This window comes from Penicillium arizonense (assembly GCF_001773325.1).
Source record: "Penicillium arizonense strain CBS 141311 chromosome Unknown PENARI_contig047, whole genome shotgun sequence".
Taxonomy (NCBI): Eukaryota; Fungi; Ascomycota; class Eurotiomycetes; order Eurotiales; family Aspergillaceae; genus Penicillium; species Penicillium arizonense.
In genome coordinates this window covers 52,758-76,877 of record NW_019173324.1, presented here as the reverse complement: position 1 = coordinate 76,877, position 24,120 = coordinate 52,758, and the positions used below count along the sequence as shown (strand labels likewise).

The 24,120-nt window shown below is 46.5% G+C and overlaps 7 protein-coding genes across 7 annotated transcripts; 4 read left to right on the top strand and 3 right to left on the bottom strand.

Annotated features, from left to right (window-relative positions):
- Positions 1–4,150: 4,150 nt before the first annotated feature.
- On the bottom strand, positions 4,151–5,711 carry PENARI_c047G00264 (uncharacterized protein; the record flags this gene model as incomplete). The annotated part of the gene is made up of 4 exons (XM_022637305.1): positions 4,151–4,372; positions 5,158–5,264; positions 5,326–5,596; positions 5,664–5,711. 4 exons carry the CDS (start codon positions 5,709–5,711, stop codon positions 4,151–4,153), a joined length of 648 nt encoding a protein of 215 aa, XP_022482825.1.
- Positions 5,712–6,715: 1,004 nt separating this feature from the next.
- Positions 6,716–7,390, top strand: PENARI_c047G08774 (uncharacterized protein; the record flags this gene model as incomplete). Its single annotated transcript, XM_022637317.1, has 3 exons — positions 6,716–7,011; positions 7,069–7,086; positions 7,171–7,390. 3 exons carry the CDS (start codon positions 6,716–6,718, stop codon positions 7,388–7,390), a joined length of 534 nt encoding a protein of 177 aa, XP_022482835.1.
- A 2,412-nt stretch (positions 7,391–9,802) lies between these two features.
- Positions 9,803–10,591, bottom strand: PENARI_c047G07439 (uncharacterized protein; the record flags this gene model as incomplete). The annotated part of the gene is made up of 2 exons (XM_022637315.1): positions 9,803–10,369; positions 10,436–10,591. The coding sequence occupies 2 exons, from the start codon at positions 10,589–10,591 to the stop codon at positions 9,803–9,805; spliced, it is 723 nt and encodes a 240-aa protein (XP_022482834.1).
- A 5,295-nt stretch (positions 10,592–15,886) lies between these two features.
- Positions 15,887–16,476, top strand: PENARI_c047G03171 (uncharacterized protein; the record flags this gene model as incomplete). The annotated part of the gene is made up of 2 exons (XM_022637308.1): positions 15,887–16,012; positions 16,063–16,476. The coding sequence occupies 2 exons, from the start codon at positions 15,887–15,889 to the stop codon at positions 16,474–16,476; spliced, it is 540 nt and encodes a 179-aa protein (XP_022482822.1).
- Positions 16,477–17,074: 598 nt separating this feature from the next.
- Positions 17,075–17,483, bottom strand: PENARI_c047G00943 (uncharacterized protein; the record flags this gene model as incomplete). Its single annotated transcript, XM_022637306.1, has 2 exons — positions 17,075–17,203; positions 17,256–17,483. 2 exons carry the CDS (start codon positions 17,481–17,483, stop codon positions 17,075–17,077), a joined length of 357 nt encoding a protein of 118 aa, XP_022482836.1.
- A 2,063-nt stretch (positions 17,484–19,546) lies between these two features.
- Positions 19,547–19,872, top strand: PENARI_c047G07013 (uncharacterized protein; the record flags this gene model as incomplete). The annotated part of the gene is made up of 2 exons (XM_022637314.1): positions 19,547–19,576; positions 19,714–19,872. The coding sequence occupies 2 exons, from the start codon at positions 19,547–19,549 to the stop codon at positions 19,870–19,872; spliced, it is 189 nt and encodes a 62-aa protein (XP_022482826.1).
- A 2,146-nt stretch (positions 19,873–22,018) lies between these two features.
- On the top strand, positions 22,019–24,120 carry PENARI_c047G01364 (uncharacterized protein; the record flags this gene model as incomplete). Its single annotated transcript, XM_022637307.1, has 2 exons — positions 22,019–23,021; positions 23,699–24,120. The coding sequence occupies 2 exons, from the start codon at positions 22,019–22,021 to the stop codon at positions 24,118–24,120; spliced, it is 1,425 nt and encodes a 474-aa protein (XP_022482829.1).

Below are 24,120 nucleotides of genomic sequence, written 5' to 3'. Positions count from 1 at the left end.
GTGGCCTGATAGCGTTCGCTCCCCTACCCGACCTTGAGAAAGTCCGGTATTGTAGTGCCCCCGCGTGGCCTGATAGCGTTCGCTCCCCTACCTGGCCTTGAGAAAGCCTTGTATTGTAGTGCCCCCGCGTGGCCTAATAGCGTTCGCTCCCCTACCCGACCTTGAGAAAGTCCGGTATTGTAGTGCCCCCGCGTGGCCTGATAGCGTTCGCTCCCCTACCTGGCCTTGAGAAAGCCTTGTATTGTAGTGCCCCCGCGTGGCCTGATAGCGTTCGCTCCCCTACCCGACCTTGAGAAAGTCCGGTATTGTAGTGCCTCCGCGTGGCCTTAAAGCGTTTGCTCCCTCTGGCGAAAAGATAGACACCTCTTCGTGGTGCTGGAGACTAGTACGCAGACCACGATTGTTCTGGGGAAGCTAAGATCTATCTTCGAGATTTTATGTTAGACTATTTACAAAGTCCTTTTGAAATTTAGACCTAGTATCGGAGATGACCAGAATAGCCAGTCACTCGCTGCTCACCTTGCAGTCGTAGTAATACAGTCAGTCCATTAACCCGAACCCCTCGCAAAGCGATTTGTAGCCTACAGCAATTATACACATCCATGCATATATTTACATTTAGGGTGTACTACTTCGTAAACGAATTTGGAGCCTTGCCGAGGCTTGTCGTGGCTTAGTTGCCATTGGTGCTCGCTGCTCGTATTGCGCGTGACTTCGAAACCGTTATGATATCTCTCGAAATCCAAGACAGCGTCCATCGTCTTGACACGCGATGCATCATCTGGCTTACCCTTCCTTCCTGCTCCAGAGCCTCGCAGTAAGGATGACACACTGCTGAGCGCGTCGACTACCGGCGAGTACAACCATTGTCGAAATCGACTTGGCCGTTACACGGGGAGTAACTATTTCCTAGTGCGTCACCAAGGCTTTAGCGCAGATAACATATTGAGCAAGCCGAAGGGCAACAGAAAAATGCTTGAGTATAATTCAGTATGTTGCCACGTGGAGTCGAATTCTACGATTTGACTATTGAACGGTACATGTTTACTATACTATATGGCGGCATAACACAGACGACGTCACAATACTGCGGGCCTGGCCTTGATGCGGCTTGCTTCATAAATCTTCTGCGCTCAAACTGGCGCCCGGGCCGGAAAGGGCAATGCAAGTAGACAAGCCAGAGCAGATCTTTCACAAGAAAAGCTCAGGGGGCATACACAGGCTTTCTATGTCAAATCACCAATAGAGACAGAGGCGTGAATTATAATATACACACAAGTCGCCTATCCTGACAATAGTGATGGCACTGGGCCTCAGTTACTTGTTTTGTGCCAGGTGTTGTCCCAATCCCTCCTCTGACCATAAAATAGCCTTAAGATAGGCAACTTCCAAACCCCAACTCAGACCTTTTTTGAAAGTCTACCGGCACCGTGCGGCCTGCATATTTGTCAGTGTATTAAGACAGCCTTCACATCGCGATAAAGCTAAGCCTGTATCCCTGTAGCAGGAGAATATTTGTCTGTTCTTTGTGGCCCAAAATTAGACTCATTTAAATTTTCTCACTATGGCTCCAGGCAACCCATGGTCAAACGAGGAGATAATAATCGCTGTCTACTTCACGTCTCGAGGTGTTCGGCCTAAATCTGTCCGTGGTTTGCTCGAAAGAAGAGGATTTGATCGGTCATGCTATGCTATTGAGTCCAAAATTGCCCTTATACTAAAGAGACACACACATCTGAGGGGACCTACAAGACATTGGGACTGGAGAAATGTTGATGGGTGGATCGATGATCTACTTGGGAATCATGAATTGGTCAACACGTTAATCAACTTCGTATCTGAGGACGCTGAAGACGTGGGATTGGTAAGCTAAGCGTTTCATTTCCACTTCGATCCCTTTTGCTAATACTGCATAAGAATCAATCCGTACACAACCTCCTCGAACAATTTTCAACCCATCGGCAGTTTAGTCCCTCGGGGTATGATGACTTATGGCAAAAGAAAGCACAGAGGAGAAGCATATGAAAACGTGTCAATTAATGACACGTTGATTGAGTGGCTTTGTAGGACCTTAAGCTAGAGCCCTGTAAACTAAGTATATTAAATAAATCAAACGCCGTCTCTACAAATAACTTAACACCAGGTAGCTTGTCCACTCGGGCTCTAGGCAGGACATAGTAGATGTTAGCTAAGAGATTCGCCATTGGCCCCTAGGCGACGGTACTTGCCTTCTATTCCACATCCACCGTGACACCTCGCAAGCCTAACGTTGCTAACAACATTTCCTGTTGGATGAAAGCCGCTTTTTTTTCCCACTTGATAAGTCAAGACTGTCCCTGGCTAAAACCCCGAGCATTAAGAAGATCACCGAAGATTGTGCGGATTGGTGGCAATCTTGTGTTTTGTTTTATTGGCGGCTCACGACTTCCAGCAATCCCTGGGAGAGAGGTTGTATGCGTTGGGATGATCTGTGGTCTAGTGGAACCAATGACGTTCATTTCAGCGGCAGTATTGGTACAGCTGATGCCTGTAGCTCGTCCAGGGATTTCTTGTCTCGTCTCCCTCCACTGAATGCTTTCAGTTGCTTGTTGTGAAGGAATATACTGCTTAGGAGCCATCAGCCACCTGTCAGACATGTACCTGCTATCCATGCTATAGTGAGTGATGGGGAATTCCGGTTGACTGTGGACCAAATACCTGTCATCAAATCTCGCTACTTTGTCCAGCCTATCCATCCTCTGGTGCTTTTGCCACCGAAGGCGACAGGCAAGATGTGATCTTCCAGGAAGCTCCTCACTTATGTCCGTCCATGTGCAGCCATTGCTTCGAAGATTGATGAGTTTCTTGATTTCTCCCGGTGTCCATGATCCAGGCCTCGAGCGTGGAGCTTGGTGCCGCTTCTGTGTATTAAAAGCTTGGCCCGGGGTACCATGGCTTTGCAAGTAATGGGTGGGAATTGGGGCTTTCCATTGTTCTATTAGATCAGGAAGAGCGCCGTGGTAAGTTACACCGGATCTTGGTTTTCCGTGTAACGGGCTTTGTATGACCCGCGACATAGAAGGTGCATCCCAATTTGTAGGGTTCATAATACAGAGAAAGGAGAAGTGAGGAGCTGATAGGTGGGGAAAAATGCCGTCTGGCCACAAGAAGCAAATATATAAGGTGATCGCATACTTAAATAGTCACGAGGGGCGCAGGATCTTCATCCGATCCTAAGAAGGTGATTAACCGATGATTTACTCACAGGCATGGTTGGCTAGGCTAGACTGACTACCTACCTTCAAGTTAATCACAGTATTAATCTCACTGACCAATTTTCCAAAGAGCTTGCTTCTGGCATACCCAGACGATCAAACCCAGAAGTGAACTCGTCTTCAACTTGTACGCCTCGCCGATTCACCGTACAGTCGGCCTATTCTTCCTCTGCCTAGAGATTAACACGCTTCTTCGCTCGCACATATGGCTTCATGACCTGACTACTTGGTTCCCAAACATAATCTGCGATAATCTTACGGTCAACGTAGTTTGAGTACCGCTTCTACCTCTCCGTCAGAGACTGCTTCGGTCGCGTGTGGATGCAAATTTCCAGTATTCGAAGTATCTGCCTTGCTCCTATAGCTCAGCAGTTCAGGTGATGGGCATAGCAGATGTATCATTAGCCCATCGTATATGTTCCCGCCCGTTGCTATAGAGGCCTTCTATACCTAGAATTTTAATTCCCTATGGCCCGGGAATGACCCTTCTTAGTTCAAGGCGAGGGCCGAGAGATTCATTCGCAGAGTCATAACCTGCTACAGTATCGTTTCTTATGTAGGAGGCGATGAGGCCATGTCTATCTTCATCTCTTGCTGATCATGAAGGTGTTTCTGAGTCTAGCATGGGTAGGACGAAGCTCCTGTATCCAGTGACTCGACTTACTATACCTTGTAAAGGAATATCATCTGGATATCTTAATCTTGTTAGCGTACCTCGGCTTCATTTCTGCAGTATGATTTGAACGGGGAGCACGGAAGGCTAGGATGGATCCGCTTTGAGGGCAGCTTTTCTTTCCTTGATCGAGTCAGGAGTTCTGTCGGAGTCCAGAATCCGCCCCCAATCCATGTCTCCACTCACCATCCCTCAAGGCTAAAGGCTCCACAAAGCACTGACGCTACCTGTGAACCGTCTTGTGATCGTCGGTACTAGTAAACATACGCCCAAGGTACAACTGATACGGGCGGCGCGGCCCTGAACCCGGACGTGGGGCAAAACTCTGGCCGGCTAGGTGAAGCCCCGCAGCAATCCGGAAGGTAAAGGCAAGGCCGATAGGCTGAGAAAGCAGGCCGGTAGAAGCACTGAAACGACGGTTGTTCACCGTCCCTGGTGCTCCGAACTATTAACTGTATATCAGCTGCTGAAGCAGGTAACGGAATTATGCTTCTTTTGCCTGTACTGCTCAGAACAGTAAATGAACATGAATAATGGCCTAGTCCGTAGTTTCAACTTAGTGGATGGTCAAAGCTCTGATTTGCGATACTGTAAGCATCGGACAGAGCCGTTATATGTCTCAAGTAATCTGCATTGCTCCATGAAGTGCGTGATCAGCGTGGGCATCATATTTCGTGAACACATGTAAAAAACCTCCACTCGCTTAGCATTTGCGTGTATGAGATTTCGGCAAGGCCCCTGGCAGATGATCAGCTATTTGTCAACCAACCCAGGTTTCATCCTCCTAAGAGGGCAGTTTATTGAGAACGAGATCTTTTTCACAGCTCTTACGTCATATAGATATGATGGCGGCCCTGCGATGTGAGGATTCCTCCGATCACATGGATGCTTAAATATCAAACTTCAAGAAGAACTCCCCATATAGGCTCATACTCTTCCCACAGGACGAGTGCAAACCAGCAATCAGAGTGACTCATTGCCTGAGTGATGGTCACGTTCACTCCAGCAGCATACTTCAATTGATAAATGGGAGTAACAGTGGGGGGGAGTAAGATTGCTATTGTGTATATTGGCACATCGGCATAATGTATGTAGAGAGATATTGTTACAACCATCTACCTGCCTAACGGCAAAGCAGGAAGCTTAGACTGTTTTCATAATAGGTCCCGTTATCTGCCACAGTATTGTGGTATAAAGGGATCTCATGGTCTGACTTTTACCCCCTGCCACCATCTGCCCCAGTGATATGCCTATAGATCTGCCAAAAGGTTTGCGACCCATAGGTCGACTGGCCAGGCTGCTGGTAGGAGGAGGGTTTTGATGCTTGGCCAATGAATCTGTCAGCACTAATTCGCATAGGCTATAGCTGTGTAACATAGATAAGGTTGGATCACTTACCTGGATTATTGCAGACCCGTGAAGGGAGATGTTGGGGACCATCCTCAGCGGTCGAGCTGTCTGCTGATGTATGGCGCCGAGCAATCTCAAGCTGCTGCATCTGACGTAAGATTCGACGAACTTGAGGGTCGAGTTCCCTTAGATGAAGCGGCGGGGGAGACGCAGGGAGCACCGCCCATATCCTCTGCTGCCGATGGCGTGTCCGGCGTGCTGCTATCTGGTGTAGCTCAGCTGCCCTCTTTGAAATGGGGCGTTGCCGGCGCTTTCCCTTCTGCAGTTGATCGTATTTTCCTCGTATCGAGTGTGTTGATCGTGGGATCTTGAACTGTCGAACGTACTCTTCCTGTATTTTCTTCCAGGGAAGGTGCTGATAGCGCGGCACCCATTTCGGAAGGTTTTCCTCTTCTTCGGAAGACCATGGTATGTAAGGACCTTTTGTCACTGTAGTGACATGCGCCATCACCATTGACACTGGAAGGTAGATCCTCAAGAAGGGTAGGCTGAAGGCGCAATAACTTAACAGGGTCTGCTGGTGAATAGAAAGTTCCCCTAGAAAAGGTGGGCAGAAGGGGATTTAATCCAAGCGAAAAAAAAAATTGTCTTTTTTAGAGCCGATAGCCGTATTAGCTAGATGATAATAAAACGTTGCCATCTCGCTAGGTGGGGAATTTGTAGCGCATTATTTTGCGGAGTCCAGCTGCAGGGGCCGCAAATGGAGTTATTAAATGATTATTCAATTAAAGGACAAATGATTAAACAGCAATTAAATAAACAACAATTAAATAAATAGCAATAAATAAACAGCAATTAAATAAACAGCAATTAAATAAACAGCAATTAAATAAACAGCAGATCCGTTTCTTGCCGATTTAAGCAATTGACCGAGGTAGAAGAGCAATGATTCAATTCAGCCAACACGCAACTTCACCGATTTACGCAGCCTTGCACCACTGGCTCATAGTTTTACTAGTAGCATGCATTCGTAGTGATGACCAGGTCTTCTCTATCAGCTTTGATGTACAACCAGATAACCATGTCCTCCTAGAGGCTCTGCAGTGAAATTAATCATGTCGTCAACATTCCCTTAGCGAGTCACCCGAGCAGGGAAAAAAAACGCAAAATAGCGATGTATCTCCGCTCAGTACTGCTGCGCTCCTCTAAGATCCACCCGCAGCCATGGCCCGCAGATGTCTGAAACGTAGGGTAGAAGACAACTTTCCCCTGGACTATCTTTTGGCAGGCGTCTCTAGAACTACCAGAGGGCAAAAGAAAGGCCTAGGCTCGCGCTTGGTCCCCATTCCTTTGGGTATATATTCTATCCTTTCCTCCCTGCGAAGGAATGACTTGTCATACTTCAACCTTCTCCTTCAGTACGATCGCTTAATTCATTATGGCGCATAATGAAGCGGAAGATTGTTCACTGGGCTATGCAGATCAATGGCTCAAAATGCGAGACACCAAGCCATTTGACATTTCGAGCACCCCCGACTCGCCGGCCGCTGAGCAAGATGAAGATTGCGAGTACGATGATGATCAGACTTATGTGGATGAGGGTTATTTACAGATGGATAATGGCAATCCGGATGTAATAGAGGGCGGATACTGCGCTCTGGGTACACACAGCGGTGAATCTGCTCAAGATGTGCCCCCCGAGCTCCATGGATGGTTTTATACCGTTTACACCGAGTAAGCCAAATTATTGACCTCTAATCAAACTCATTCCCGGGCTGACATGGCTTCTAGGTTAGACGCCCAGGTGAGGTGAGTATGAACAGAGTCCTGAAATATATTATGTTGAGTCATCGCTTCTTGATATGAACTGGTTGTACTGATTCGATCTTACAGTGACCTGAAGGACCAGTTCTATAGGCAGAACGGGTGGAACGAAAATGCGCAGAAGAGTTTGGAGACGGTGGCTCAAAAATATGATGAGATGCCGGCTATCCAAGAAGCCTTGGCCATAGTGCAGGCAGACATTGCCGAACTCCGAGAGGCTATCGCCGCATTGGAAGGAAACAAAGGCAAAGATGGGGTCGTTGGACGAAAATCTAAGCGTCTCCCATAATGAGACCCCGAAATGTACCTAGTGGTGAAGTCTATAGGCAATCGAGAGATACGATGTTGGCAAGAGAATGATGATGCCCTCTTGGTGGTGGCATATGCGCTTAGCTACCAGTATTATGTTATAAAAAGCCCGCACTCGAGAGATATTGAAAATATGGTCCGGTCTTTTGTCTGTTTTGGAAACAATGTGGTCGATCTTTGATGGGAGAATATGCGCTACTGTCCCCACCCCGCCCCTCCCACTAAGTATCCTCTCGTCCTCCGCGACATACAGAAAACAAAAAAAGCTATACCACTGAGCTATAATATCAAACAATATAATAAAATTTCTATGGATTTCTCTATGACAGTAGCATGCAGCATTCCTCCCAAAATCCCATCGGTATTACAGTACAGGACTTGCTAAGGAGGCTTTGTATTGTCCCCACATAGAACCACAACCGTTATAAATAAGCTTCGCCCTACCGCAAGAGGAATGCAGTATATCCGATAGGGGCCAACGGTTCTTGTTGTAAGTGTATCCTGTATTCCGACCCGTCATGAAGGGGCACATCAGCAACGCCGATCACCGAATCAGGAAATCGAGCAAAAGCCTGGTCAAGTTTGTTTAGTACCAATTGGAGAGTCAGGTATGCCGCCATTGATATTGAGGCTTGAGTTTTTGCATAACCACCCCCGCGAATCAAGGAAAATAATCTGTTCCCCTCTTTTCGCTTCGCCGCAACTTGTCAGTCAAGAACAAATGGGGGCAAGCTATGAGCTATGGCTACTGGCCGGCCTGCTTATTTTCCCCTTTTAACACAGGTCAATACATAACTCGGATGTCATGATCTTGATCCACTCTGTGTTTCATCCGCCCTGCTTGATTTGGATCTACCCCTAGCTTCTTTCCTCTTTTTTTTTTTGCTGCTGATCAATTCGGCTCAACGGTGCGCCCCGACCGAGGGATATCATACAAACAGGCATTTCTCCCCTGATCTACCCTCGGGTGTAGCACCAATGGGAAGGTAGTATCGACGGACCCTTAAGCGGGGGAAATGTCCGTTTCAGCGGTTGGGTCGATCCTTCTTTCGCTTAATGCTTTTTCGTGATTAATTATTACTGGTTAGCGGCAGAAGAAATAATTGTTCCCCACTAAATTTTATAGCAAGCGCCTGGCTACGTCCTGTGCGTGCGGGACGATGCGGTAGAGGATCAGCAACAGTGGGATCGGTCAAGCATTGGCCTCTTTGAGATCCACTCATCATTCTTCTAATTCATCGTATTAACACTTGCCAAACGGCTCCACGGTTCTACGACAGTCAGGCCGATTCAAGTTAATCGAGGTGTTCGTACATTGTACATTCGAGAGTCTGTGGGTTATCAGCCACCATGTAATTCCACCGAGACTCAATTATTGGGCGGAAAGTTCGGCTGTCTTTCACTTTCCGTCTATAGTGCGCCATTAATTATGGTGAGAATATGGTTGCTCGAAGACTGACTTAATCATGGCAGTAGGCCTACTAACTATGACGTTGCTTTTTCTCGCCTGTGTACCTCGTATTGGGTTAGTGTCATGGAAGGGTGGCCCTCCCGCTGGTCTTGCCATTGGACTCGGAAGCTCCGGGTACTCCATCTAGGTGAACACCGCGATACCATTTTGGCCATAGCAGCATCGTACGATCCGCACAAGATCATCCCGACACAAGTCTTGCGGAAGGTGATCCAACAGTATTTGGAATTAAATCTGCGTCCCTGATTCGGTTTCAGCCCATATTCCGGAGCGAATTGGGTCCAGCGTAGCTCTCGCTTAGGGAACCATAACTTCATCCACAGGGTTGCACTCCCCTCGCCGCGGTATATGTATCACAGGATGGGACCTGTTAGCTCGTAGTATTCCAGACAAAAACACTTCATTCCCTTTCACGTGACGATCTGTAGGTGTGCCGTTAGTTTAAGAATGAGGCTGACATGCAAAGAGTAAATCACACGCAGGGGGAATCAGTGGAGACGTTGGCAAACCAGGCAAACGCAAACCCCCAGCCATGATTTTGGGCCATCACTGATCTCGAATCTTATGGCAAACTAGTCATTGATGGGAGGCAGCTTCCGAGCAGTCCAGACCAGGTGATCTACACAACGGTGGATACCTAATCCGGACATCGCATTATTTCCCCGTCTTGGCAAAAGCCAGGATAACGGATCCACCGTCATTGTTTAAATTGCATGTTGTTTGTTACTAAAGGTTTTGTTATTTTAGTCTTAACGTGGTGGCAGAGATAGAGTATAGAAATACAGCGTGCTGATTTGCCTGTACAAATTTGACCCGACAAAGTGTAAGCCAGAGAGGTAAAAGTTTTTTGGAATCCAATTTTTACTGAGAAGAGGAATTCTGTATTGATAATCATCTCGCAAAGTATTATTTAGTCACTTCTCAAGGCATTGTATTATACGTGTGCAAAGGCGGCAGCCCCATCAAAGAATTGGAAGTAGGGGGTATTGATGTCAATCCGGTTGGAACGACTTGATCGTCGTGCAGCATTAACTGCTCAGCCTGTGTCCAAGAGCTTTGAGCAATATCGGAAGAAGAATTAACACCGCTCAGGTATATGCTTTGGGATTCATCTCTCTTTGAATCGATTGTTCTTGACACAGACGAAGAGACCCTGCCCAACTCTTCTAAAATTCTCTTATGTTCTTCCCGTAGAATATGAATCTGATGGTCCACAGTCGACTCCTTAAGGCGTTGTTCCAAATCGACGTTCTTTTGTTTCGACTCGTTCAACTCTGACGTGAGCTTTCGGAGTTGTGCATTGAATCGCACCTTTTCTGCGTTGAACTTGCGCGCAGCATCCGTCGCCTTTTTGAGTTGCGCCGTAAGCTGCCGACGATCTCTGTCGGCCTTTTCAAATATGAACTTGCAGTCTGCGTGCACAAGGTCGGAATAATCTTCTTGGGTGTTTTCATGCGGACGGTTTTCCGGATCGAGGGAAGCGAGTGCCTGTGAATAACGAGCTCAAAGGTCAACACTACTCCTACGCCCTCATAAAAAGCTGCAAAATCATACCACACGTCGCCGCGTTTTTCTCTGGGTTGAGGCACGAAGTGGACTATTGACGGCAGGGGGAGATGGTGAAACTGGTTGGGAAGGTGCCCTGGCCAGCGTGATTGGGATGGCTATGGCGGGAGCCGCTACCGATTGAGTGGTTTTGCCCTCTGGCATGGCAGATAGCAAGAAAGGGACGTAGTAAAGCTCAGCTGAACTAGGGCAGCCAGCAAAAAATTAATGAGTTGTATGCTCAGTTTTCGGCGGCAGGAAGCTCCCAGTTTTCAACCTGCTAGAGTAATTGGAAATGGTTCATTCGTAGAATTGCTTGAAATGCGCGCGCCCCACGCGCGATCGACCGGGTCCACTCCGGGGGTATTTCTGCTTACATCCGAGGTTCGTTTACTTTTACCCCCTGGCGATCAAACAACTCGATTTGGGTGCGTGCATGATTAGCGCCTGGCCTGTGATGTACCTCACCTTCAATATAGATCCAAAAAGAAAAGAGGAGTTGCTCAAGTTACATGACGTATGCGGCCTAAGCTTCGGGATATATCGGACCGGGAAAGAGTGGATGTTCGCGACATGTCCTAGGAATACGTTCTCTTTCTTTATCGGTACCGCCTGGTTTCGGCTAAGCCAGCACATGTTCCGGGAACTAGGAGCTGTGATAGACAGGTGTTCGGACTCTGATTGATATTACGTGAGAGGAGAGTTATGTGGCTTATGGTACTAGTGGACAAGTTGGAAACGCTAGATGAACTTGCTTTTTGAATGATATTTGGGATACACTGCATGCTGGTAGACCCTCACAGGATGGTAAACATGCTATCGTTCACCTACTAGTACATCGACTTTACCTTGCCCATGTAATATCATACGCTATTTATTACTCCTTCTGTTATTTTCTCTGGTGGGTCCCTTCACCACAGTAGCAGGCTAACTAATAGGTCCATTTTGGCCGATACCCGCCAGTCTCGTCAGCGCCCTTTTACCTCAAGCGTTTGTTCTGCGGCTTCATTGTCTTTAACAGCTGCCGATATTTCATAGCCAGTGCCGCGTTCGCTGCCTCGGGCATTGCAATCTTCCGAGAAATAGTTTCTCCCTCGACTGAAAGCTGTGCTTCAGGGCGTACAGAGAACTCAAAGCTTTCTCAGTGGGCTACCATGGAGCTCCTGTCAAGAAGGAGCCGTCAGTGATTTTCAAAATAGTGCGAGAAACGGATGGCAAACCTCTAATGGTAGGGTGGAGACCTAAGAGGACTCATCGGAATGATAGAGTTGGCTGTGTTTAGTTACCGGATTGTCAAAGAATTGTCTCCAGCCGCGGTTGCCCTGCTATGTCTAAAGGTAACCAGGTAACCACCCACGGTCAGCGTTGCGGCAAAAGTTTGAACAGAAAATAGGGTGAACCTCAGTGTTAGAAATTCTCGGTGGGCATTGATGGGCTTTTATATCTTTCGAGGACTGCGCGCACTATTCCGAAACGGCATCTAGTATGTTGAGTCTTCAGCAGAAGGATAATATTGTGGAACAAAAATGGGAGCGCCCCGTATATTAGACACGGTCAAACAGCGGTATGAGGTGCAGGCTATTCAGGTGCTCCAACACGCCCCGTCTGCACCCATACACTCAGCCAGGAAAGGCGGCTCAAGGGCCCAGCGGACACTGTATGAGGCTCAAAAATCATGTGATATGAAGAGAAAAGAATTGGTCGAACTCAGGGTTGAACCTGCACCATGCAAGAGAACTAGCCGGGCTCATAACCTGTTGAACAAAAATGGGGGGATCCTGGATCATGGAGTCGGTCAAATAGCATATGAGGTGCGGGACTATTCAGGTGCACCAACAACCATTTCCAAACAAGTCTTTCTTATGTTACATGTACCCTCACCACCGGATCGTTACGTGGATACTGCAAGAAAATAAAAGATGGCAGAGCTGTCACTTGTACTGCTGTTATGTTGGTCGTCAAGCATTATCTTCAGTGCTCTTTCTCAAGAGTCTCTCCTATCATACCGTCAATATATATAGTTACACCATTCAGTCACAAAAAAGCTTCAAATAACTTGAATCACTCGAATTTCCGCGTGAATTTTCACCACGACTTTCATATCGGTGGAAACGAACAAGCAATGGCTTGAGTTGCTGCGACCATCACTATCATGTGCTGAGTGTGTTGGGGTTTCCATACCTAAAAATGTGAGTTGATGATACTCCCCTCTAATACTTAGTATTAGCGGCTCGTACCCCCGAACAGGTAGGGGCATCTTACACGATTGATACTACTCGTTCGCTTGTTTTTTTTTTCTTTTTTTTACTTTGTCCCTTCGATCTTCACTTATGTACAGTATGTATTATCATTTCTTTCAATTTTTCGCCCTGACTGGCACCCCTGGTCGGATCATCGTCGAAATCCCACAATTCCTCTACTCCACCTCGTTCGCCCCCCTAAAATCTGCAACGTCACCGCATTTTGCCTGTGTTATTTGAGTCAAAGGACAACACACTTCCGGATGGCAAGATCCTGACTTCATTGTTTAAACTTTCCCTCTGTCGACACCATTCATTACGTCCATTCTATATTCCACTTGGTTTCTCCGGTCGCCTTGTTGATCAGAGTCTTCATTTCGCCAGGGTGAACCGCTTCTGAGCGGTACACTGGCTGCTCAAGGGACGTTGTCAAGTACCGAACAACACTATCAGAGGAAAACGTGTCTGGCAGCTCCAACCTCCGCGGATTCGGTTGCTATATCTATGATGAATCGCATACCCGAAGGGCCGCATGTAACCTGCGAACCTCCGTGGCATCATTCTCGCCGTCCGTCCTTCGAAATCCCCCCGCCCAACCCCCGCCGCTACGCCAAAAATTTCCAGATGACTATACTGCCCAACGACCGCCTCTTTATTTCCTAACGCCGTGCATATTGGTTAGCGCCGAGACCTCAACTTCTCCTCACGCCAATTCCTGCCAGCAATGTATGGCTCGCCGCCCGCGGCTTCCCTATAATTTTCGCGCTCACATGGGCTTTCTGCCTTCGGACCAGCCCTAGCGCTGAACATACAAGCTTTTTCGACCCCTACCCTCTGCTCCAAAGTTCGTGGCCGCCTTCCAGAACTAGAGCTGCTGCGCCGCCGTTGATATGATTGTCAAAATCGGGCACGTGGGGCCCGCCAGCGCAAGACACCTAGAGATACTCTGGTTGGCTGAGTTTAACAAGTATTTCTGAAGGAGTAATTGCTGACATTCGAGCTATAGACTTGTAATAGATGCTGACCCAGGAAAGCAAAGTGTGACAAAAAGACACCCGAATTGCACCTACTGCGAAGGAAACACCCCACTGGTCTATACATAGGCACTGCAGTACAATCAAGGCAAGGTCGCAGATATTGTTAAGACACGAACAGAATATTGAGGATCGCCTGGAAAACTGCATGAACGTAAGGCAACAACCCACTTTGGTCAGCAGCTCCACAAGTTGTCTTCCGGCACGAAACCAGCACCGTGGCTCAGTAAAGCCGTTCATGCACGTCTGGCCGTTCCAAAGTCAGTCCTTGATCAGGGCATGCATCTTCAAGCACAGGTGCATACGGCATAAACCGCAACTGCTAATATTCTGGATTCTGCGAGTCTGGATGAGGGTACTACAAAGTATGCGCACAACTGACAGTGGAGCAGCTCCGCGACTCGAACAGCGAGCCCGAGAGTAAGCTCTTGAACCCCGTTGAGCATACCGCTGCAGCCCACAAGCTGTTTATATGGCCCTCAACTAAGAGACTGCTGTTCGCCAATAGGCACGAGCGGGATTACGTCATGCAATTGAAGACGAGGGCAGCATTTTCTGTACCCGACCAAGGCGACATTTCGTAACACCACTGATGGTAGTCAATTAACAACGTATCGCGCCTCAGACGTTACCCAGATCTAATGAAGACAGTGCCAGGCCAAAATCTGTGGCCAAAGTTGACATGTGTAGCCTTCTGAAGCTTGATGCCACTACTGATAAGCGATAATACGAAAGCTACCTTGCCAGCATGTGTAAGAATCACCCGTACTTTGAGCAGGGAAAATGATCGAGCGGAATTTGGGTACATTTATTTGATGCTATTACCGCTTCAGTTCTTCAATCGCCCGGGCAACCTGCAAACACGGAGAGCAACTTGGCCATTTCTGGCCTCAGGGGAGACTTCCAAGTTCGGTTCTAGGAACTCGTACTTCGCACAACTAGATACATGGATGTATACAATTATGAGAGTCTACACCTCGTAAGGGCCAGGGTGCATGTCTGTATAACAAATCCTATTCAAAGAAGCCCGGTCACAAATAATCTACCAAGCCGATCGTCCCAATGTTTTTGATATCGTTAACCCAGCAATCACCCCATCTCCGTAAACAACCTGCTGCAGCTCAAGCGATCCGAGATGGTGTTCACGGGACCTCCATTTGAATTGAAAGGGACATTCGGTCCCTCGATGAGGACGGGTCCCGCCACCACTCGTAGTGGAGTTGTGCCAATCAATTCGAAGCTACAGGGTACCTGCACTCTGCTTTGTTCTTCTTACTACAATACATTTATGTTTGTAATGGAAACTACCTTGTTCAAGCCCTATTCAACTGCACCCGCAAAGCTAGATCTAGTCTGCCTCCAAAGAGGCGATCTGCTCATCGAGCCTTGCAACCATCTGTTCCGTGTCCCTGTGAGATAAAGCTGCGGCCACTGCATTCCGAAGCGACTTAGCAATTTTGGCGTAGTCTGCCCGTCGGCCTCTCCGATGGGTTTGATCTAAAGTTTGGAGACACTGTTCACCGGGGGTTGTTGAATGATTGACCCGGGCTTGGTCCTCAAGTGGTCCTGAAGGTCTCTTGCCACGCGAACAAATCCAGAGACACACTTCAGCACAAGCATCTCGTAATATAGACGGTGCGAGATCAATCAATGGTTTTTCGTCTAAATTCGGACCCCAAGGGTGGTTTTCTTTGATCGCTTTTGCCAAATCAACAGCTCCTAGAGCAACCTTTAAACTCTTGTGCTCCGTACAGAGAGCAATTGCCTCTGTACGGACCGATACGCCTTCTCTAAAGCCGTACCATGCAAACATTCGTCAATTTGCAAATAACATTTGATCTCCAGTGCCCACAAAATCGCACGCTGGAGACGGGCTTCCCTCATTTCATCGATGAGCCAAGGCGACTTTACTGATGGGAAATGGCCAATCCGTTACGTACTGCGCATGTCCAAGGAGGGCCCGCCGAATGAGCACGGGACCAATAACACAGCAGCATTGGGATTGCTCCTGAAGTAGATGAAGCAAATAATCATCGCCCGAATTTATCGCCAGTCCCGCAACTTGTTGAAAGGGCAACCCGACATCTAGACAAGCAGGCTACCCACCCTAAACTTAAGGGTAGTAGTATAAAAATGTCTACATAAACCAAAATTTCGGCAACAACTCTGCTACAATTTCTAAAAATATGGACAGCCCCGACTGTGAGCCGAATGCAAAGACTAGGCACTCACGAAACACAGTGTGTCCGCCATTCGAACACGAAGACAGTTTTTCCATTCATTCTGCCAACGAGCTGGCAGAAAAATTGCTAGTAAGTATGCTTGTAACAGTCCGCAGACCCGTGCTCATTCATTATGATAGTGGGCCGAAGATATATTGGCCCAGGAGCCCCATCCGAAGCCTCATAATGAGCCTTGCGAACCACTGCTTGTAGGGCTAAAGGGACTAGAACAAGCCCACCCCGACGCTCCGCAGCCGTCGACTCAGATATTGGAGTTATATTCGACGCTTTGGGAGTCTTATTCCGCAAAGAAGGCCCATACCCAGACCCTCGAAAGGGAAAACAAGGCGCTTCGTGCAATCAATATCCATTTGTCCCAGGAGAAAGAGGTTTTAGAGCATCGATACACCAACCAGGAAGCCTTGTTGGTCTACTTCGAGCAAGCATTTGAAAGCTTTCGCCTTGGTATCCTTGGTATTCTCAAGGACTGGGAAGGCTGCTCTCCCGGGCCTGTTTTTGAGCATGATTCTGCACAAGCCATTGGCGATTCATGATCGGCCCAGGAGCCTTTCTATCGGGAGGGTTGCTATTGCCGCTGCTCATTAAGTTCTTTAGCTTGCCTACGGCATGTTAATTAGAAGATAATCTAGTCTTTAAAAAATAGTCGCTGCTGCCTTTTTTGGTCACTAAATACTGCGTCGGAAAATAAGACTGACCAGGCGCAAAATTTCGGATAAAAAGCTGTAGCACCACTAAACACCATTGAAAGCCCCTGATACTGCTGTTATCTCCCATCCCCACGCTGTATAAACGATTCCCTCTGCCCCTCATAAAAGAGAGAATCAATCGTTCCCTGAGCTATAACAATAAACTAATGCCATGTCAATACGTCCCCGCGATCATTCAAGCCAATATGTGACGTACGAGCAGCGAGTGAGACAGTGCTATATCTGGGTCAAACAAAAAGAACATAGGTTTGATGTAAAACCAAAATTGCTAGGTTTCATTCGTGTGAACTGCATTCGACATATTAAACTACCTACGTCTTTATCAGAAGACCGCAATTGGCATCTCAATGGACACTACTCTCCGCTGTCAACATGAACCCCAGAAGCGAGATAATTCTCTTTGATGCCTGTTGGCCGTCACAGATTATTCAAAAATTTCCTCCTTTTCCCAAGAGTACCAAAGTACTAGAAACTGAGTTTCTTGCTGGCCGTTACAGTATATGGTTCTTTTTGAGATTGTTTTGACCGGCTTTTTCCTCCCCGGAGATGATGGCTACCGGTCATTAGTGAATGGTTTTATCTTTTATGTCTTCCACATTACATACCTGTAAGCTGCAACAATTTCCTTCTTCCGAAGGTTTGTCGGAAATATAGGAGAGCGTGTCGGTGTCCGGAGCAATGAATGCCCGGTCCGAACTTGTTTCTGACGGGATGTATTCGGATTCATAGTCAGAAAAGGTGACGTCTACGGCATCGGGATCATTGGACTGGAAAGTAGTACCACTGTAGGAGGAATCCGCATCGTTGGTGAGTTGATCCTGCCAATTGGACATTTGTGCTGCTCGGTGATAGAAAATATACAGATTTATAATATTCTTGGAAAACAAAAGCTGTCGTCGCTATGGCCTTGACCTATATATTAATGTAACTTCATGCCAAACCCGATGAATATATGCTGAGGGCGAGCCTACTCCCATCGATTAATTGATATGAGGATCGTCGAATAAATATTCGGTAATTGAGGTCTGCTTTATTGAAGAGGTTCAAGATGCTACCTCTAAACGATGGTCACTTATTCCTTGATTTTTCGTCGCAAGATCTAAAATAATTCAGCCGAGTATTGATGGGTTGGAAAGAAAAGTGAGTTTGGCGATATAATTATAAACTGCTATATATGTCGTTTATTTAAATAATGCATGCTCAATTCTCCCGCTTGAAGTTTCGGTGTTCTATTGGTATAATTTAATACTTACAGCAAAAATTCGTCTTTCAGTGCGCTTGCAGACATATTAACCAGAAGATCAAAACCCTGTACACCAACTGCATAATATGCCATGCTTGCATGGATAGTGATTTCTATTGCCCTTGCCTTTACCACTGGAATAGTTGGTCTTCCATTGAGCATTCCAACGAAGTGTTCTGATTATACTACAGGGTTCGTGCCTAGTAATTCCAACCTCTCCTTTTGAACCGCGGAGAAAGAATACGCTGAATACGGTAAAGAGCTTTTCCATCACCCTTTCAAAACAGAAACATTAAAAAACCACATAGAAGGAATCCAACGATGACCGCTACGGCATGATCAATTTGAAAATTCAGCCTCAACATCGAGAGCCAGGTAATTAATAAGCAGGCGAAACTTGGACAACTGAGGTTAATACTTTCCAGGTTCCAAGTCTAGGCTACATGGACATTTTAGATCCTCGGGAGGAGGAAAACATGTTCATCACTCATCGACTAGATATGTCCGTAGATTTTGAGAACCTCCTTCGTGGCTGGCGTAGTGATTAGGGCTTAAGAGACCTCAAGTTAATTACTCCGGCAAATATGAGTACAGTAGCTTCGATAATTAGGAGTCTGGAAGCGGGGTTCAGACAGTCATTGAAAATCCAGTAAGCACCTTTTAACCATTAGTCATGTATATCGAGCCTAATAGGTCTCATGTAATAGTAACGTCGATCATATTTGCCGCAATAATGTTTAATAGAGGAATATAGTCACTCTCAAATCGGCTTTACCCATACACACTAACAAATTTTTGGCCCTATCGTCAAGGGTTTAACGGGTATAAAATATTGAGCAAGCACATTAAAAAAATAATGCGCTACAGGAAAGGCATTTGTATGGTCCTATGACTTACTGCATCTCGTATAATGGAATTCTACTGTTTGATTGTTGAACTTGAAACCTTGATATTCACTACACTATGTGGCGACATACTACAGATGCCATAAAACTGCAGCCCTCAGCTTGAAGTGGCTTGCTTAATAGATCATCTACGCTAGAACCTTGGCGGCGGGGCCAAGGAAGAGTTATTCAGTGTGTGTTAGTCGTGGCGATACTGTATCGAGAATGACTGTCTAAGGCAGACACAGAGTTGCAAATGACGCTAGAAAAAAGAATTTAGCTCTGCATTGTAAAGCAAAAGCATAATGGGCCACGCTTATCTATCCATGACCTTCAGTTTCAAATCCATAGGGCTGCCCTCAACGGAAGATACGAAAATAAGTTCATGTGTCAGGTGTTTGATGCATAGATGAAAGAAAGTTTGGGATTTAATAGATCATGAGTAAAAGAGTTTTTAGACGAAATGGTCACTCAATAATAAGCCTGCGCACCTTCAGTAGTACGGCCAGCCGTTAGAATGTGAGGCGGGGTTTTTTTTCACGTATTGTGGGTTGCAATGTGCGCTTCTTTGCAGCAGAGAGCACCTCTTATTACATCCTGCAACTTCCCTTGCAAGTCCTCGGTCCCCAATATCTTCAGCTTAATGGGCATATTCTGACCGGCCAATCTTTTGTGTCAATCTTGAGAATTATACAAATGGCACCAGTTATGAGCCGAGTTAAACAAGAACAACTGCGAAAGCGTCGAAACAATCTTCTTCGACGTCACAATGACTTTTGGAGTCTATACGGCATTCGAAGTTGGTTGATTATGGAAATGCCAAACAGAAGGATCTATACATACCATTCTCACCCTGATGTTCCTGCCCCGACCTCGGAAGACATAGTAAGATACGTGGCTAGGTGGAAGGGACTAGGTAATAACTGACCATTACAGAGGACTCGTTCACAGCCTGCGGTTCACAGGACACCTGCAGATTACGTACCTGTTGTTTCGCCTAGCTTGGTGATTCCAAAGCCCCCTGTTGTTAGTTTCCCGGAGCGGCGTAGCGAAATTTGGAACATTTTATACAATGCACAAGGTGTGACTCCGTAAACGAGCAGCAAGTGGCTAGAAGGCCGGGATGAAAGGGTTCTAAAGATGTATGTAAGGTATGAAATGAATACTTTTCTACTCATTGCCTAAAAACTGCTCCTACATTTTGTGAGCTATTTTTGATCCTCGATTCTATTCTCACACTGACCTAAGGGTAACCTAGCCTCGGAAACCAATGAGCCATTCCAAGATTTAGCGGTATATATTCCTGTCGGTCTTATATCACAGAAAATTGGAGATAAACTTAGAAAGGGCAAGGCCAGGTTACTAGTGTAGGAACAAAGAGGGAACTCCCCTTCTCTTGTTCATTGTATTGTCTTTCAGAACATATACTTCCTTGCGTTCGTTCCTTAAATCGCTACACACAATGAATGTTATATAATTGATGCTTAGTTCCTTAAAGTTCCTGCACGTGCAAGTACAGAGAGTGCCAGCCTTGTCATAGGGTCATAAAGCGCGAGATGTTTCCCATCGATGTGATACTTTTCGGCGTGCAATGGTAGTGCTCTTCCTTTGATGATATATGGTGAAATAATAAGCCGCGGAACGTGTACCTTGACACTCTACAAAAGTTTCTGGCACAATGTAGACAGTGGCTGGGACGGGCTAGTGAACTCAGCTCCTTGACATGATAGAGATGGATTAGGAGCTCGATTACGCAAAGACCTGAATCATGCCTTAAGGGTATCGCTGTATGAACTATTATAGTGAATTTAATATCAGGAAACACTATCGTAAATCTAGCCCTAACTAAAGAACCAACGGATTGACAATTTTCGTTGAGGAGCTTGCTGGCTGAGGAATTCTCTGGTGAATACTAAAAACCACGTGCAGATTCCCATAGCTCTGACGAGGCTCTAAAGCAAAATACTCTTGAGGTAGGTGAAAAGATGGTTTGGGAGGCTTGACAGATGCTGAAGTTCGTCCTCTTTAATAACCTTCCTCAACTTCCAAAATTTAAATATGGCAAACAGTGCGAGGAACAAGATAAAAGTAACCCCTGTCACAATAAAAGTCATGAAAGCCATGACAGAACAGTCACCGGATTGCGACGTTAGAACATTCACGAGAGTGGTCAATAAACCAGCAGCGGCGTTCATACAAGCTGGCCTGAGATTTTCTTTAGTATCTGTCCGTAATATGCACAAGGGGTCACTCACATGAAAATTCTATTGATCAGCCACGAGTAACTGTGTTTAAATTTAACTGAGAGCCAGCCCAGTAAAACCCCGCCAAAGACTAAGAAAATACAGGCAATTACCAGAAGTGGGGGGTTCTGTATAGTTTTCAGCAAAACCCGTCCAGCGTTGTTTTCCTGTAATTTTTGTTCAACTTGGTCTGAGTTTTCCAAGGATGTGAAAGTGCCCGGGACCACTAGATATCCGGCAAGTAGCACCCAGTTACCAGTACCAGCGCTCAGATTATACTTCCAATCCATTTCCGCTTCTTCTCTAAGCATTTGAGTGTATAATGTGCCCTGATTCACACGTCCACAGTCGCCACATATTTCCTGAAAGCGTTTGCCAAATACCTTGTTAGCTGACTTGTTCTGACTTGGTCGAAGCCAACTTCGGAGTAAAACTCGCGCCCAGTCATACATGGCAAGTATGGTACAATGAAGGAATTATAGGGGGAGAGGGAAAGAATATGTATTCGAAGCCTCCTATAGCGTGCATGGTCCTCAGATGAACGGTAGTTGCCAGCTACAATTAGCAGGCAAAGCTTCTTAGATGATGAATTGAGAGATCGTGTTTGTTCTTTAAGCATTTTTTTCCTTTGCCATACCATCAACTGAGTGAATCTGCACGGGAAAGAAAAACTGCCCCAACAGGACAAAGGCTAATTTTGTGCTGACAGAGACGATAATAAAAAATGTGTTTTTGGTAGCCTCGTTGCGCCAAACCTTGGGTCTATAGCTGTTCAGGCCTCAAGACTTGTGCTCTATGAGAAACCTGTGGGACTCACTTTTTGATATAAAATGGTAAGAAAAAAGAGATGCTCGAACCCCCGTTTGTAAAAGTTCTTTAAAAGGGGGCATCAAAATTTGGATGGTAGATATGTGTATCTGGAGGACTATAACAAAGACTGTGGCATAAAAGGTTACTGATATTACTTGAACCATTAACCGTTAAAGATAATCATCCAAATGGCAGCGTGGCTTGACCTCGTACCAGAAACTACTGGCTGGAGTTTGGTGGACACAGGACGATTGGAAAGACTAGTGGAGGAGTTGGGCCATCCCGAGACCCAATATCCATCTTTAATCTGGTTTGCAGGTAATGGGAACCGGATCAAAGCTCTTCAAGCGTTGTTTCCTCATAACAATATTACCCGGAGGGGACAGACTGGATTGGCCCAACTACATGTCAGCACGGAAACTGCAATTACAGAAAACCCTGTCCTCTTTGCAGAAACCGACTTATTCAATGGTTATGGAGAGCGCAAAACAAATATATCAGATCGGTCAAGGGAGAGGATTCAGCGATACCATATTTCCCAAGAAGGGTCCCGGTCCGCTGCAGACACACGGCGACACGTGATCACCAATGTTCTCTTTGCATTCACACATGTCCTATGCTTTTTCGTAGATACCCCCTCAGAGATGCAAGAAGTTCTTGAAATGCTCGAGAGTCCACATCACAACGTCAAAATTGGCTCTCGTTCGGCACCTAGCTTCACGCGCGTTATCATTGTCCTGACATGCAGTGAAATGCCCGAGGCTCATGGTACCATGGTAAAGGAGCGTTTGCATTTTCCAAATGCAAGTATCCAGCTACCGGTTTCTATACTTGATCTCCGAAATCGCCATATGTTGTCCCTCAAGGCAGCTTTCGAGCCCTTGCGATGTGTCCTTCTCGATCAAGTCCAGATTTCCCGCACAGAGCTGATTGAGCAGGGCTTATCGTTCTCAGGCCTGCAACTATGTACTCTCTGGAACCGAACAATTGAGCTTAAAATGGGAAGCCCAGAGAATTCAGCCTTGAATTGCCTAAAGGTCGCCCGCGAAAGCCACAAAATGAACTTTGTTACCATGGAACACTTGGTGCGCTTCCTAAGTCATGCAAAAGATTTGGGTTGCGCTACCGAAGATACCCATGCCTTTGTTGCCTCCGCATTGTTCATGAACGCGTACCCCCCTGGGATGCATTGTAAGTACGCATTTTCGGTTTCCATGATATCGCTGACAATACGGTGGTCAAGGCTTCCGCCACGAGGACATCTTCGAGCACCTTTACAACGATCAATGTCGGAAAGCGTGGAATATACATACGGGCCTCGATCCGACAGAGGACTGCAACTTAGTCTTAGCCCATATGGGTCGGTTTTCTCGTGAAATGAGCCCCACTCGATCTTCTGCAAGCATCAGAAGAACTGCGTTACACGAATTCTATAACAAATGGAAAGGCCTTTACTCAACAAATTCTTGTTTTCTATGTCTGTGTCGGTCGCCCGAGCACATGCTCCCCTGTCATCATGCAATCTGTGATACCTGTGTGGTTATATTCGGATTGCCAAGTAAAACCGCAGAATACCATTTTGACATTCGCCATTGTCCTGTATGCAGTGAAAGTTTCCAGCTAGTCATTCGACAGCTCCCTCCCACCAAATCCCCTGTTGTCTTCAGCCTAGATGGCGGTGGAGTTCGAGGTATTATTCAGTTGGGCTTACTACAATCACTGGAAAAAAGACTGGGCAATGAAATATTGCTCTCACAAATAGTGGATCTTTTCACATGTACAAGTGCTGGTATGTGTTGCTTGTTCATTTCCACATTGGCTGATAGAGTTTCACGAAGGCCTCTATGTGCTAATATGTGGGACCTCAGGGGCACTGAACGGCATGGATATGGTTTTCAACGAATCTACGGCCGAGCAAAGTTTTCAGAAATTTCCTGAATTTGCGCGAAAGGTTTTTAAATCTAGGTCTAATCCACTTCAGGGAATAGCAAGCACCAAATGCACGAAATGGCTGAAGTACTTTTTGGGTTTCTTGGCAGATAGCCAATATGATGGGAAAAACCTAGATAACGTGCTGAAAGACGGATTGAGTTCAAACCGCCGCCTGTTTGATTTTGGTTCAACTTCTGGCTCGAGCAGCCGGATTGCTATCATTGCAAGTCGAACATCTGACGGAAAAGCATGCGTCATGGCAAACTATCGTGGTGTTGGTCCTCGTCCCGTCGAAGGAGCATATCTGTTCCTCAGGCCACAGGACCAAAGCCAAGACCCGTTCCTTTGGGAAGCGTAA